Raw genomic sequence first — 16,267 nt, 5'->3', positions numbered from 1 at the left:
GGCGTTTACGCTGGCACTTCTCAAATAAATGCCTTTTGCTGGCCAGATGTCGAAGATGAGGAACTGTACAAATGTTGATTTTGAGTGAAGAAGACATTTTTTGGAAATTAAGCTCAAAGAATTATAGGAACAAAAACAAAACACTGCCACTATGATAGAGGAAATGTGTCTTCTCCATACAAATATTAAAGCGGAAGACGTAAACAAAATCATCTTATTACGCACAAGAAGCTGCAAAACATTCGTTATTAAATAAAAGACGATTACAGACTATCATGAATGTATTTTCTTTTCGATACCTACTACGACTAGAAGGCGTTACTGATTCCGCTTCTGGATAATGCGGACAATAGTATTCGTAAAAGTGAAAAGAAGAGATCTTTGAATCTTGTGCTTCAACTGAAGACTGTAGGGAATTACTGAAAATAGTCAACATACGGAGAGAATTTTCTCGAGTTTATTTCATTTGAATAGTATCACATCTGGGTTTCTCGTATGAACGTTTGTCACGAACATTAGAACAAACTGATACTGTAGCTGTTTGTAGACTGAAAGATAATGCTGTAGTCAGAAACATAGTAGTTATCATGTCAGAACATGTGCATCTCGTTGACATTCAAGTCGATAAGACGAGTATTGTATACAGGCCGGAATTGTCACTAGTTTGCGTGCGCTGTACAGGAGAGTACAACTGTTTTTCATCAAGGCGGTGTATGGCCTGGAATCTGATGCAGTTAACAGAACACAGTGAAACACTGGGTAGTGTGTCTGCTAGGGCAGTAGCCGTTGCTGTTGTGGTGGTAGTGGTTGAGAATCGTAGGCCAGCGCCTTGGCATCAGTAGCACGAGCAGCGATCCAAGGGGCACCGGGGCGGATAGACGATGCAGCGGTCCATGCAGTACTCGTCTGCGCCCCTGCGGCCCGCCAGGTCGCCGATAGCTTCGCAGGTGCGTCTGCAACAGCATACAGAATAGCTTTAACCACCGAGAGGGCACCAGACGCACAACAGTGGCACAACCAGTAATGTTCATCGAACTGAAATTTTCACATGACTTACGTACAACGCTTTTGTTTACATTTTGCTCTAAGACTGAAACTTTAATGCATATTTCACTTATTTGTCCTGTATTTATGCATCTGCTTATTATTAACAGCAGTGGTTATTAACTGTTGCTGCTAAGGATGCAAATATACACTACTGGCCATTAAAATTTCTACACCAATAAGAAATGCAGATGTTAAATGGGTATTCATTGAATAAATATATTGAACTAGAACTGACATGTGATTACATTTTCACGCAATTTGGGTGCATGGATCCTGGGAAATCAGTACCCTGAACAACCACCTCTGGCCGTAATAACGGCCTTGATACGCCTGGGCATGGAGTCAAACGGAGCTTGGATGGCGTGCACAGGTGCAGCTGCCCATGCAGCTTCAACAAGATACCACAGTTCATCAAGAGTAGTGACTGGCGTACTGTGACGAGCCAGTTGCTCGGCTACCATTGACTAGACGTTTTCAACTGGTGAGAGATCTGGAGAATGTGCTGGCCAGGGCAGCAGTTGAACATTTTTTGTATCCAGAAAGGCCCGTACAGATCTGCAACATGCGGTCGTGCATTATCCTGCTGAAATGTAGGGTTTCGCCGGGATCGAATGAAGGGTAGAGCCACGGGTTGTAACACATCTGAAATGTAGCTTCCACTGTTCAAAGTGCCTTCAATGCGAACACGAGGTGACCGAGACGTGTAGCCAATGGCACCCCGTACCATCACGCCTGGTGATACGCCAGTATGGCGATGACGAATACACACTTCCAATGTGCGTCCACCGCGATGTCGCCAAACACGGATGCGACCATCATGATGCTGTAAACAGAACCTGGATTCATCCGAAAAAATGACGTTTTGCCTTTCGTGCACCCAGGTTCGGCGTTAAGTAAACCATCGCAGGCGCTCCTCTCTGTGATGCAGCGTCAAGGGTAACCGCAGCCATGGTCTCCGAGCTGTTAGTTAATGCTGCTGCAAACGTCGTCGAACTGTTCGTGCAGATGGTTGTTGTCTTGCAAACGTCCCCAGCTGTTGACTCAGGGATCGAGACGTGGCTGCACGATCCGTTACAGCCATGCGGATAAGATGCCTGTCATCTCGAGTGCTAGTGATACGAGGCCGTTGGGAACCAGCACGGCGTTCCGCATTATCCTCCTGAACCCATCGATTCCATATTCTGCTAACAGTCATTGGATCTCGACCAACTCGAGCAGCAATGTCGCGATACGATAAACCGCATTCGCGATAGGCTACAATCCGACCTTTATCAAAGTCGGAAACGTGATGGTACGCATTTCTCCTTACACGAGGCATCGCAGCAACGTTTCACTAGACAACGCCGGTCAACTGCTGTTTATATATGAGAAATCTGTTGGAAACTTTCCTGATGTCAGCACGTTTTAGGTGTCGCCACCGCCGCCAACCTTGTGTGAATGCTCTGAAAAGCTGATCATTTGCATATCACAGCATCTTCTTCCTGTCGGTTAAATTTCGCGTCTGTAGCACGTCATCTTCGTGGTGTAGCAATTTTAATGGCCAGTTGTGTATACTCGTCAAAGAATTTAAAGTCGCTTTTCACAGATTAATTATCACAAAGGTCTAACTCCAGTATCATACCAAAAAGAACAGCTTTATATGCTGAAAATAGTGTACTGTAGGGTAGTAAAGAGTTCATGTCCTAGTCCTAATTTGTATGACTGCATGGCCATATATTTGTAAGTGATGGATAAATTCGGTAGTATGGAAGTATGCTGGCAGTCAATCTGTTGAACGTATGTACATTCGGAATAATTTTCAACTCTAGATTATATAGATCTTCAAATCACTGTACTGATTTCGGAGTAGCCACAGTAGGACACTACAGTACTAGAATCTATGCCGTCGAGAATATGTACGATTAATACGAGAGACACTCAATGAGTCAGTCAGTTTTGGTTGAAAAAGTGCATAGTTTGTTGTGGGACATCGTGGTGTAACGTTCCCTGGCCGCACACACACTATTAATAAACCAAAATTTAATTGTACTATATACGGCGCTATGAAGCAATTTGTATATACTGTAATTATTTAACAAAACATATTATTTAATTTTCTGTAAAGGACATTCGTCATTATTGTAATATTTTCTGTAGTAATATTCTCGATGTATTTATGATTGTAATATTTCTATACTCATAATGTAATTACGAAATGTGTCAATATCTGCGATAACAAAAATGTAAAATACAGCCGCAGATTGCAAAGAGACATTAACGGTTGATAGTGATATAAATAGGAATACATAGTGTGCATTCTTTGTCTTCTTCCTCGAGAGCTGAGAGAGAGAGAGGAACCTGTGACGTAGCATTTTATGAATGGATAGACTTCATTTGTCTGTATCTAGATTTAGCCGCCATTAGAGGAGAAATTACAAACTAATGTAAGTTGAATTATTGTTGTGGTCTAAATACATTATAATTTATCAAAAGTGTGTATTACTAATGTAAATTAGCTTGCCCATGTCATCTATAATATTTCTTTAAAGAATTTTCAGCGTTTTTAGCAATTATCGCTGGTGTTGCTGGGCTGTGCCGCAACCGAACGATTTGCAGCGGAGGCACATTTAAAAAATTGTTCCGCTAAGAAAAATTAACCAAACCCGTAAATCGGGAGCAGATAAAAATTAGCAGTGAATTAAGAAAATGTTTTTCTTTTACAGCGATCCTGAGACTGACGGAATTTATTACTAGTTTCACATTTGTACACTCATAGGCGGATAGTTAACGTTGAAATTTAAAAATTTGTTGGTTCTTTCAAATAACTTAAATGTATAGTGAAGTGTGTTTTATCAATGATAATTAAACGTCGGCTTGGCAATATTTAACCATTTTCTGCTAATAGAGACAGTCTTGTGTTCCATAGCTAACGCCGGCAAAGAATTCAGTTAATTATTTAAAAAAAACCACTGCATTTAGAAAATGTGTGCCAAGGCCGAGTTATGTAAAAGATATAATTCTCAACTAAATATTCTTAATCAGTTAATATGAATTTATCAGCATGAGAGGGTTGACTAAGTTCACGTAATTTTAAATGTACTTAATTCTGTCTAAATGAATTTTTATTACCACACGTTCTACAACAAAGTTCGTACAGACTGAAAGAAAGATAAAATAACAAAAAACAAATTTTAAAAAAGGTAACTGTTTATTTTATTTTTTTAATTTCATTAAAGTGGCATATTCCCACTCTAACCCCTACAGTTTCATGAAATTCCGAAAGGGGGCGGCGCTGTAAGTAGCCTTGAATATGGCGTCTGTAACGGAGTTGTGCTCCAAGCAGAGAGCTGTAATTGAGTCTCTTTTGGCTGGAAATCAGAGCATCGCAAATATTCGTAGGTGGATGTAGAATATCTGCGGAGACCGGGCAGTGAACGATAGCACGGTGAATCGTTGGGCAAGGCATCTGCCATCATCGCAACAGGGTCGCGCAAACCTGTCCGACCTCCCGCGTGCCAGTCTGCTGCACACAGCTGTGATTTCTGCAGTGTTGGAACGTGCGGACACTCTCATTCTCCTTGTCCATGACAATGCAAGGCCCCATCCAAGTCAGCGCACCCGAGAGGAGCTTATAAAACTTCACTGGACTCTTCTTCCTCATGCTCCTTACAGGTCGGATCTCACACCTTCCGACTTACATCTCTTTGGCTCAATGAAGGGTGCACTTCGTGGGATGCAGTAGTGGATGACGTGGAGGTTATTGATGTAGCAAGACGTCGACCAATAGGGTGATACCATGCAGGCATACGAGCCCTCCTATTAAGGCGGCATGAGGTCATCGCACTGAACGGAGATAATGTTGAAATATAGGGTTTTGTGGCCTACAATCAGAATCCTGAATAAAACCAACGTGCTGTAAAACCAACCTGCTTACAGGAAAAAAAAATATGTCGTGTTACTTACTGAACGCCCATCGTAATTTAGTTTCTATATCAGGAGTATGAACGAAGTTTAAAAATATGGCACCAGAAAGGAAAAACTAAATAATTTCGTTGCTAAAAATGTTTCAGTGTTTGATAGATCACTAATTTGCATGTCATAGTTTCAAATTCAATGGTTTTCCTGTACACTTTCACGATGCCACTGTAGCACAAGTAACTGAAACAGAAACTCGGCAGTAGGATCATGTGCACCAAAAAACCTAAAAAAATAGTGGTGGCTATTCATTCTTTTCCTATACCCAGATAATTACTGGATTTATCTTTTAAAAGCTTTAAGTCAAGTTCATTGAAACTAACGAATGTTAATTATTAAGATGCCTATTCAACATATGTACAAAATACAAGATACTTTTTCGCGGAATCTGTCTGTACTAGCTATGTCATGAGATGCAGAATTTGTAAGGCGCGTTCAGGCAAAATATGACCATGTCACTTTTGCGTCGAGGTATGTTGGCAACAAAGTACTTCGTTCTGAATGTTCACTCCATAGATATTCCTACTCCACGGTATTCATGTATGATCCTTAGCACATTATCAGTTTTCTATGAGGAGAAGCTCATTTTTATCAGATAATTTAACTGTAGAAAGCTTACAGAAAGTGGTAGTTACCGCAAACAACAGTGTGTGTGTGTGTGTGTGTGTGTGTGTGTGTGTGTGTGTGTGTGTGTGTGTTGGTTCCAGAGCGAGAGAGCTAAAACATGCGATTGTCACAAATCAGAAAAAAACAAATGTGTACACTAACAAAAATGGGAAGTGCTACACCAGTAATGCCTTGACCAAACGGTATAGAGCAAATATTCCAGTAGTTTCATGCATGTATGGTATGTTGATTACAAATCCCTGTCTTCTGCGAGTACAGGCAGAAGCCATTATTACAGATGAAGATTGTAGTGAGTACATCATGTGGATGTTGGGTGGTTCTGACGTTACTAGAAGTTTCCAACTAGAGTTTGCAACAGAACACATCCAGAGGAACTGTACAAAGTCTTTGAGAAAAGTCGGATCACTAGTAGCATCATACCGACAGATCACACAGACAATGACTGCAGAACGGAATGGATTTATGACAACAGCGTGGCAAGAAGAGTTGGTACGGGTCATTCCAAAGGCGGATGACAGCATTTGAAATATGGGCAGAAGTTACAGGCAGTGTCATCGTGAACCATGGGAAACAGAACAGTGAAAGCTGGGTTGAGTTCTCGAGTTGCCATGATTAGTTTAACGACGACACGCCACGCACTACAGATACTTGCATGGTGTCGAGATACAATCAACAGAAAAATTAAATGGCATTCTTTGCTGTTCAGCGATGAATTTCGCTTCTTTCTGCATGTCTTCCTGTCGCGGTAAGATCGACGTGACGAACAGGTGAAAGGTCATAGGAAGCAGATATGCTAGAGACCTATACCGCTCCAGCATCTGGAATCATGGTATGGGGAACTATTCGATACGATAATAGGGCTGATTTGGTATTTGTTGAAGTGGGACTGAACGATAGACAGCATGTGGCCAGAACAGTAAACCTTGTTCTCACATCCTTAATGACCATGGTACAAAAGGGATAGTCCAGGAGATTGTTGAAAACTTACGCGACTGTTCACACCACAAACGCCACCCGTACAGCAGGTCTGCGATGCGACTGCAAGACGTGTACTTTCGTACTAGCCTCCAATAAGCAGTTTTGATAATACTTACACAACAAGTGTTTCAGGCAAAGTAAAAAGTTCCTCAAGATGACATGCAGAGGCTGTTCATTCCCATGGCACTGCGAATTCGTGCCCGTGGAGTCACCTCTCATGCTGATACTGATGGTGGACATCCGCTCCAAATGAACTGAAAGTGTAACAACTTTTTACGAGTTATGTGATGAACACCTCCACAAAGTCTGATAAATCCGGGACGGATTCTTTTCCATTTCCCTCAGTGTAGCTGAACTTGGCGGGTACGAGACGAAGGAATTAGTGTCATGTTAGATGCATGAAAATAAGAAAATTACCAGTGAGAGATTTAGAGTCTCCCATTAGGGTAAGCAACAGGCCATATTTCTTTTGACGTACTGTTATTTAAAACAAGTCTTAATCTGTGTTGACGTCATTTCCTGTGGCACACAAATCACTGCCACAATTTGTGCTTGAATGGCTACGGATTTCCAGTTAGGCCTTGGTTGAATATACCCTGTAATTGCCACTTGTATTCCATTTTACTGCTTTTCCTCTCTTCAATCAGTGATTCCTTCTATCACTGTTGACGAAAACAATAATCTTGAAGATATCATAATCATGATACGTAGCTACTCAACTAGAGTTTCTTGTCGGTAATGCTTCAAATTCAGAATAATTCAGCATGTGGACGGCTTCAGCTTCTGCTACGGAAAAAAATTATTACATTACTGTTACGGAAATATTTACTACCGAAATCATACATTCGAAATTTTGTTTCGAAATTCTCGGTTATTAACTTATGCTTCTCTAAAAATAATCAGGCTGTTTCTTGGGTGGATAGTTAAGGGACACACGACTAATAGTGTATGTAGGAAAATCAGACTCAGAACATAAAATAATTACTTTATGGTGCTGATATGCATGCCTTGGGTACTGTAATGCGTTCTTTGAAAGAAGATCATTTTGTTTTCCATAAGGTTTTCTTATAAGTAGTTGTAATTTATGAGAGTCAGCTGGATTACATGTGCACTGTTTTCTTATGATTCTGAAATTTAGAAAACAGGAACTGGGAAAAATAGTCGGGCAATTTTATAAAGATACCCACCTATGCATGAAGATGTTACAAATCCCTATGATCAAAGTAAGACTCTACAGTAAAAGAGAGATGATCTCGTAATGAAAGATATAGAACAAACGTGGTATCACATGTAATGTCAATCATGAAGCGATTTATTATTTTTAAAATCTGTTAGGAAGTTAACACGCTTCCTTGTCAGAGTGTCTAAAATGCCGGGGTGCTTAACTCGGAATAGCTACCTGGCGTCTGTGCAAGGGAAGAAACGTTCATTGCTTGAATCGGCCTGAAAGGGATAGATGATGAGGTAGTGGGTAACGATTAGTACATACAAATTGAACAGCATTATTAAATACGAAACCTCTTCGGATTGCCATAGCAAATGACATCATTAGTTTGTTGATGGTGATACCTACGTCGGATGAGGAAGTTAAACATGGTAAAAAAGTTACTTCTTGACTTATGTAGACGACATGCAACGCAGTAATCATTATGATACAGACACACACTAAGTAGTTTAGTTAAGATATTATCCAGGGCACCTACACACATCAAATAAAGTTTTGCATCACCCCATTCCCAGAACTCCTGAAGACGTTCACTGTGGATATTGCATCACAGACACAGTCCCTTTGACTATTCAGCGATGTCACCAAACTCGCCCAAGCATGAAAACAATCATGCATGAGCAGTGCCTATTAGACCGAGGGAGTCCGACAGCCGATCAATTCCAGTCATTCCACCAGGAAGGAGGTACATAACTCGTGTTGTCTGTAGTTCAACCATGCCTAGACGGTCAATACCGCGGTTCGATCGCGTCCGCATTGTTACTTTGTGCCAGGAAGGATTCTCAACAAGGGAAGTGTCCAGGCATCACGGAGTGAACCAAAGCGATCTTGTTTGGACATAGAGGAGATACAGAGAGACAGGAACTGTCGATGACATGCCTCGCTCAGGCCACCCAAGGGCTACTATTGCAGTGGATGACCACTACCTATGGATTATGGCTCGGAGAAAACCTGACAGCAACGCCACCATGTTGATTAAAGCTTTTCGTGCAGCCACAGGACGTCGTATTACGACTCAAACTGTGCGAAGTAGGCTGCATGATGCACAACTTCACTCCCGACGTCCATGGCGAGGTACAGATGCCGCCAACAACATGCCGAATGGACCGCTCAGGATTGTCATCACGTTCTCTTCGCCTATGAGTGTCGCATATGCTTTCAAACAGACAATCGTCGGAAACGTGTTTGGAGGCAACCCGGTCAGGCTGAGCGCCTTAGACACGCTGTCCAGCGAGTGCAGAAAGGTGAAGGTTCCCTGCTGTTTTGGGGTGGCATTATTTGGGACCGAGTACGCCGCTGGTGATCACAGAGGGCGCCGTAACGGCTGTACGATACGTGAATGCCATCCTCCGACCGATAGTGCAACCATATCGGCAGCATATTGGCAAGGCATTCGTCTTCATGGACAATTCGCGCCCCCATTGTGCACATCTTGTGAATGACTTTCTTCAGGATAACAAACCTTGCTCGACTAGAGTGGCCAGCATGAATCCTATCGAAGATGCCTGGGATAAATTGAGAAGGGCTGTTTATGAACGAAGTGAGCCCCCAAACACTCTGAGGGATCTACGCCGAATCGCCGTTGAGGTGTGAGACACTGCCTCGATGAACTTGTGAATAGTATGCCACGACGAATACAGGCATGCATCAATGCAAGAGGACGTGCTACTGGGTATTGGATGTACCGGTGTGTATAGCAGTCTTGAACACCATCTCTGAAGGTCTTGCTGTATCGTGGTACAACATGCAATGTGTGGCTTACATGAGCAATAAAAAGGGCAGAAATAATGTTTATGTTTATCTCTATTCCAATTTTCTGTACAGGTTCCGGAACTCTCGGAACCGAGGTGATGCAAAACTTTTTTCGATGTGTGTGTATCTACATGGTTACCCTGAAATTCGCAATTACGTGCCTGGCAGAGGGTTCATCGAATCACCAGCAATCTATTTCTCTACAGTTCCACTCTCGAAGAGCACGCTACAAAGACGAACACTTAACTCTTTCCGTGACATTCCTTCTATGTATATGGGTGCTAACAAAATAGTTTTACACGCTGACGAGAAACCTGGTGATTGGAAGTTCATGAGAAGTTCCTGCCACAACGAATAACGCCTTTGTTTTAATGACTGCCACCGCAATTCGCGTATCATATCCAGGACACTCTGTAAGGGGTTTATTATGTAAGTGGTTTACCGTTCACTACCCTACTGGAGCAAATGTAATTTCGATGTATTGCTCACGCGCTGTCTGCGAAATAAAATATCTTTGCTGGAATAGAATCGCAGGTCAGAGCAATGTCGGCAGCAGTAATAATCGCGCGCTCCTACAGAGCAGTCGCAATAGTTCGTTGTTATGGGGCAGTCGCAATAGCTCGCTGTTCCGGATAAGTCATAGTAGCTCACCGCTACAGTACAGTTGCTAGCTATGTAAGAGCAATAGCAGTTCATTACCATGTAGTGTAAGGTAAACTTTATTATTCTTCATCGCCATGCGCGTACTTCCATTTGTTGTCTGAGATGTTTCAATCTTTTTGTGATTTGTCAACACTAATTAAGTCAGACTTGTAATTTTAAATTTTTTATGTATTGGTTTACAGAAATGTTTTCAATAATAAGGTTTCTTAGAGCATAATTTTTTATCAGTCATTTGCTTGAATTTAAATATTTTACAAATTTTCCCAGCTCATACTCACGTGTTGTTTAATAATCAGAGGACCAGATACGCAGCTGTGTCAACAAGCAAAGTCAGTTTTTTTTCCTAATAATGCAAATCTCAGACAAATATTGTTCAGTAGTAGTAGATAGCCCAAAATTGCACTAAGCTGACAAGAAAGCACAAGACAAGAAATTTGTGGGACAGCTTGACCAAAAGAAAGGATCGGTGGTAGTATAAACTCTGAGACATCAAGAGATCACCGCTTTGGTACTGGAGGGACGTGCGGGGCGTAAAAATCGTAGATGAATACAGTAAGCAGATTCAGAACGATGTAGGGTGCAGTAATTACTCAGAGATGAAGAGGCTTGCACACGATAGAGTAGCACGAAGAGCTGCATCAAACTAGTCTTCGGACTGAAGAACACAACAACAACAACAACGTGTCATGACACATTAAACTGCTTTTCTGTTTGGCTCGTAATGAGTTCTTCACTTGAACTAATTCATTGCCATACTATCATGTTAATATGGTACCGTGTTTATTGTACCAAACACTTGTAGCTTAGTGAATGAGCTGGAGAAATAAAAATTAAGTTGGTATGGTATTGGCACTGCCGATATCAAGTCTACTGAAACTGCTATAACAACCTGATTATTAAGTGCATAGCAATACGAAATAGGCAACGCACTATTAGGATAATTGAACATTTTCAGAAGCTGTACGTGAACAGGTAAAGTTCCTTGTTCTGGCCATCGGGACCGGCCGATCGTCATGTCATCCTTTGTCAGTGGCCTCATCGGGTGCGATTGGAGGGGCACGGGGTCAGCACACCACTCTCTCCGTCGCTGTCGGGTTTCTTGACTTTTGAATCGTTGCTAATAGGTCGAGTAGCTCCTCAGTTGGTCTCAAGAGGCTGCGGCCACCCCGTAATAGTCCTCCCACAAAGGAAAAAATCCCTTCTAGTAACGGGAATCGAACCCAAATCCCCTGACTGGCAGCCACCGTATTGAGAATTGTCCTACGGAGGAGGACACGTAGATAGCATTTTGGGGTACTTTCGTTTCGATGTAGTAAGGTTAGGCCGTAGTGAAGTACGTATGTGATCCTTGTAGACTGCAGACTTAGCCGAGTACTCACGGACAGTGGCAGAGGTCCGGAGGACAGTTAGGTGGGTACCGCAGGCAGTTGGTCTGGCACCACTCGCCCATGCCAGGCGACGAGCGGTAGAGCGGTGTCGGCTGACACACCTGCGCCCTGAAAAACATAAGATATTTGATGAGATAGAGTGCCAAACTTAGACAGCCTGAGCAGGCTATTTACACGAAGAGAATTTGCAATTTTTAGCATATAAAATGCATATTTTTGCTCTTATCTACACGTTTTTTGAGATCTCAACATTGATATCTCTCTCTCCCTCCCTCCCTCCATCCCTCTCTCTCTCTATTTCTCTCTCTCCCTCACTCACTCTCATCCTAGAAATTATTTGTACCTTGCACACATGACATCGTATGTAGTGCTGAAGGAAACAGACTAATTTGTTCTTGTGCGAAAGTTTCTGCCACCAACATAAGTTTCTGTAAGATTTTTCGGAATTTGTGATTTCGTCATGTAGCTTCATGACCTAAGATGACGCAGTCACAAAGTAAGTTGGTTTTATTTAAACCTGCTAGTTCTTAAAAACAAGTTATCTTCTTAATGAGATTTTCAAAGATAAGGTGGTGGTGGTTGTTGGGATGTTTAAGGGGGACTAAGTAAAAGATAATTTCTTTACTGTAATCTTATTCTATTCAGAATCCGAATAACAGATACAAAATGTAAATGGGACGCTCACGTTTGTTGATAATAGTACAGGCTGTTTACTTTTCCTTTCTCAATCCAAGAGCCCTTTCGGGAGGAAGATATGAATTGGTTGATAACAATCTTTATTTTCTCTTTGATGTCCTCTCTGTTTGATAATTTTTTTTATGTTTCTCTTTCAGTCTTGTCGAATCTCATCATTTTTGTTTCCGTGAAGTTTTGCTGCTATTTCTATAATCTGTGTCACACATTCTGGTCTCTGCCCTACCTTACTATATATACTCCATATTGGGCCGTGTGTTGCTTGATCAGATATTCTTTCTTGTTTTAGTATACACATTATTTTTCCTGCCAGTAAGCGTTCTGTAATTATCTGTTTTTCTTCATCCACTGTAGCGCCTCCTCACTTCATACTTTATTTCGTTCTGTAACACTACCATGCGTACTTCAGAAGTAATTTATTTCACATTCTTCGACTAATCTTTCGATCCTCGTTCATACACTTAGATTAATTGTATAACTAGTAATATGGGAGTTAAAAATAAGTAATTTTTACTGAGTGTTGCTCTACTGCTGATAAGTTCTGCATAGAAGCATGTAACCCATGAATAGGTGATGGTCTGTTAACTCTGACGTTTAGAGAAAATTATGTTCTTCTAGATGTTTCACGTCAAAGACGCGAATAAATTCGAGCCAGTTTCGTTACAACTTACCTAGTTAGATACAAAACGACAGGCAGAAACTGTTGTCAATTAGAATCTTTGAAAATACGGCCCTCTCGGAGAAATGTATACTGTCCATAGTAGCATATGCTCGGACTGGACAAGCATGTGGAACGAATACGGGTGTGCTCTTTTGGTAGGAAATAGATAAGCGCAACTTACAGGCCTCTGGATAACAAGGAGTTTCTTTGACGTCCCATTATTTAAATATTTTACCAACACTTTCTCACACTCCACTGCAAATGGGATGGCGCCGCACAGTAACATGTTTTAGATGGATGTGATCACAAGTTTCCTATAATCTGTTACTGACTTCAAGAATCTTGGCAGATTTCAGTATGCTCCCGGAATAATCTTTAATCCTTTTCTTTATTGTAGGCTTATACGAATTTCTGAACTTCTTTGTGATATGCTACGAATCAATCAACCAGACGACGCCAGTCGGAGGGGAAGCATGTTTCACCTTACTCTCTATGTTCTAATTCCAGATGACCTGGCTCTCTTCCTTCTCTGAAAGATAGCTGTACCTAATCACTTGCACTTTCATAGTCAACCTTAGTTCAGTCTAAACGGAAGTCGCTTCGTTGTAGATCTGAGCTTAAAAAGGAAAAAAAATCATACTCAGTTATCAAAACTGTGCTGTATTTTGTCTGACTTTAACAACCTGAGAGCCGGCCGCGGTGGTCTCGCGGTTCTAGGCGCGCAGTCCGGAACCGTGCGACCGCTACGGTCGCAGGTTCGAATCCTGCCTCGGGCATGGATGTGTGTGATGTCCTTAGGTTAGTTAGGTTTAAGTAGTTCTAAGTTCTAGGGGACTTATGACCACAGCAGTTGAGTCCCATAGTGCTCAGAGCCATTTGAACCATTTGAACAACCTGAGAAAAAGGGGAATAATAACTTACGCTTGGAGGGACGAAGATCATAAACAACTCCTTTGCACCGATCGTACAACCTATTCTGCTGTCCTCAGTCAATTAATTATTTACGGCATTCGTTTAAGAAGTGGAACCAAGTGGTCGCCTCTTTCATCAGCTTGTTTGACTTTCTGGTAGCTTACGTGATCTATCATCGGTAAGCCTCCTGTCGCAATAACATTCTTACCTTAGATACTGCATACCACAGAGCGAGTTTCTTTCCGTTCACTTTGTAACACCTTCAGTAATCTGAGGTAACCTTGGGAAAGCTAAACTCGGATGGCTCGGCCGTGGTTCGAAGTCTGACTTTTCCAAATACGTCTGTATACCACCTTCCTGGTCTGCTCATAATGTTTAGATTTTTGAGATCTCACCCTGGTGTATTATTTGTCAATTTTTCATGCTCCACCAATTCTTAAAAAGGAGGTCAAACTCTTGTGTACTATTTACTGGTATCACTCGTACGGCGTTTTATTCTTTGAAGTCTGCATTACTTCTCTTTGGCCATCACAGTGAAGATATTTAATTGGGCACTATACGTCTTAACAACTACGCAACTGCTTAAAATTGATTCCAAAGTAGGCCTGTGAGGCACCATTACAATGTGCACAAGCAAAATGTTAGAGTTGAGTTGAGAACTGATACCAACAGTGCACAAAAAAATTAAACCCTTGTGAAAGGAATATTAACTTTAAAGTTACTACTGAAATTAAAACAAAGTATGAGTGACGTTATTGATGGTCTGCAAAGCCTGTGACCATTAGTGAGGTCCTTTAAAAATGCTTTATCCTGAAAAATTTCAAGCAATTTACTACAATTTTGAATCACACATGCGAAAATGTACTGAAAAACCGTGATTTATTGGAGTATGTTGATATATTAGAGCTATTGTCGATTTATTTTTGTTTGCTAGTTCTCTCATCTGTTCAGTGGCTCTCTCCTTAACATATTCGTGATTATATAAGAAATATATTCATAAATTATAGGGAAGATACGTGGTAGAGACTCATTTCTTACAAAACAGACAATGCACTTACGAATTATGAAGATGGTTGCAAGTGGACTGCGATAACCGCAAGTAAATAGTTTGACTGGATTCTCAGAATAAATGTCTAAGAACGAGCGGACTTGAGTCAGCTAAGTTGTAGAGTTTATAGTATGTCCACAGTTTTTTTTTTACTTCGCGAATCGCGTAGTGCTTAAGGTTAATAAAAGGAAAGAGTTAACGACTTGCGGCAGCAGATACTTTGATATTGAAGATCCCGGCGCGGCGACGCTGAGAGTTGGACATCGGCATTCGGCAGCTGCAGCGCTAGTGTATCCTGTTTCGGCGTCACCTACTGGCCACCGCGACGGCCGTGTAAGTACGACCATCTCGTGACAGAGACAATCCGTGTACTGGCCTCTCTATTGTCCCGTTACTATAACGAACTAGTAGATCTTAATCCCTGCTTCACTACGTTTCTGGTTTTCTCTGTTTGGATTACTCATTGGACTTCTTTACTCATTCATGCAGTCTTCACTTATTCGTTTCCTGGTTGCTCTCTCTCGTCTTATCGCCATCGGTGTTCCGTTGTTTGGTGGCGCACACCAGTCGGTCTTTTCTGGCTTTAGAAGAACTTGCACAGACACCTATATTTTTTTTATTTTTTTTATTTTTTATTTTATTTTATTTATTTTTTTTTTTTTTTTTTTTGACCTCAAAGAATTACCACGCTCTTAACGGATCAAAATCGACATACGTGTAGGTAATTACCAGAGTATTCCACGAAAGTGGGATAGGACCGTTACTGTTTAGAATGTATATGACGATCTAGAAGAATGCGTCCGAAGCTCTTTAAGGCTGTTCGGAGGCGACACGGTTGCCTATAAGAAGGTAGCAACGCTAGAAGATAGTAAAGATTTGCGGAAGAACCTACACAACATTGTCCAATGTTGCAGAGACTGTCAGTTGACGTGAACGTAAGTAAATGAAATATACTACGCATACATAGGAAAAGAAATTCCATAGTGAACAACTACACTATTGATTACAGATTACAGGATATAGTATCTAGCGTGAAATATCTAGGAGTTACTATCCGGAGCGACCTTAAGCCTTAAGTAGAACGATCACGTAAAACTGATAGTAGTGAAAGCAGATTGAAAACTGAGTTTCACAGGAAGAATGTTAATGAAATGTAATTCATCCACTAAAGAATCGATTTACAAGTCGCTTGTTCGACCGATACCTGAATATTGATCATCAGTATGGGGCTCTTACCGCGTAGGACTGCTAGAAGAGGTATAGAAGGTTCAACGAATAGCGGCGCATTTCCTCACGGGATCGTTTAGTCAGGGCGAGAA

General features: G+C 41.4%; 1 protein-coding gene across 3 annotated transcripts in view; it reads right to left on the bottom strand.

Moving 5' to 3' along the window:
- Window positions 1-435: 435 nt before the first annotated feature.
- Window positions 436-16,267, bottom strand: part of LOC124803325 — a 238,515-nt gene continuing 222,683 nt past the window's right edge. For all 3 annotated transcript variants that reach the window (XM_047264520.1, XM_047264526.1, XM_047264512.1), the window contains 2 exons: window positions 11,626-11,742; window positions 436-953 (listed from right to left, as the gene is read on the bottom strand). In XM_047264520.1, the coding sequence (XP_047120476.1) occupies window positions 836-953; window positions 11,626-11,742 (235 nt within the window). In that variant the 3' untranslated portion in view covers window positions 436-835. The remainder of the gene's footprint in view (window positions 954-11,625; window positions 11,743-16,267) is intronic.

Source organism: Schistocerca piceifrons, chromosome 1, assembly GCF_021461385.2.
Source record: "Schistocerca piceifrons isolate TAMUIC-IGC-003096 chromosome 1, iqSchPice1.1, whole genome shotgun sequence".
In the NCBI taxonomy this organism is placed as follows: Eukaryota; Metazoa; Arthropoda; class Insecta; order Orthoptera; family Acrididae; genus Schistocerca; species Schistocerca piceifrons.
Note: the sequence above shows the minus strand (reverse complement) of the source record. Positions and strands in the feature narration are given on the sequence as shown.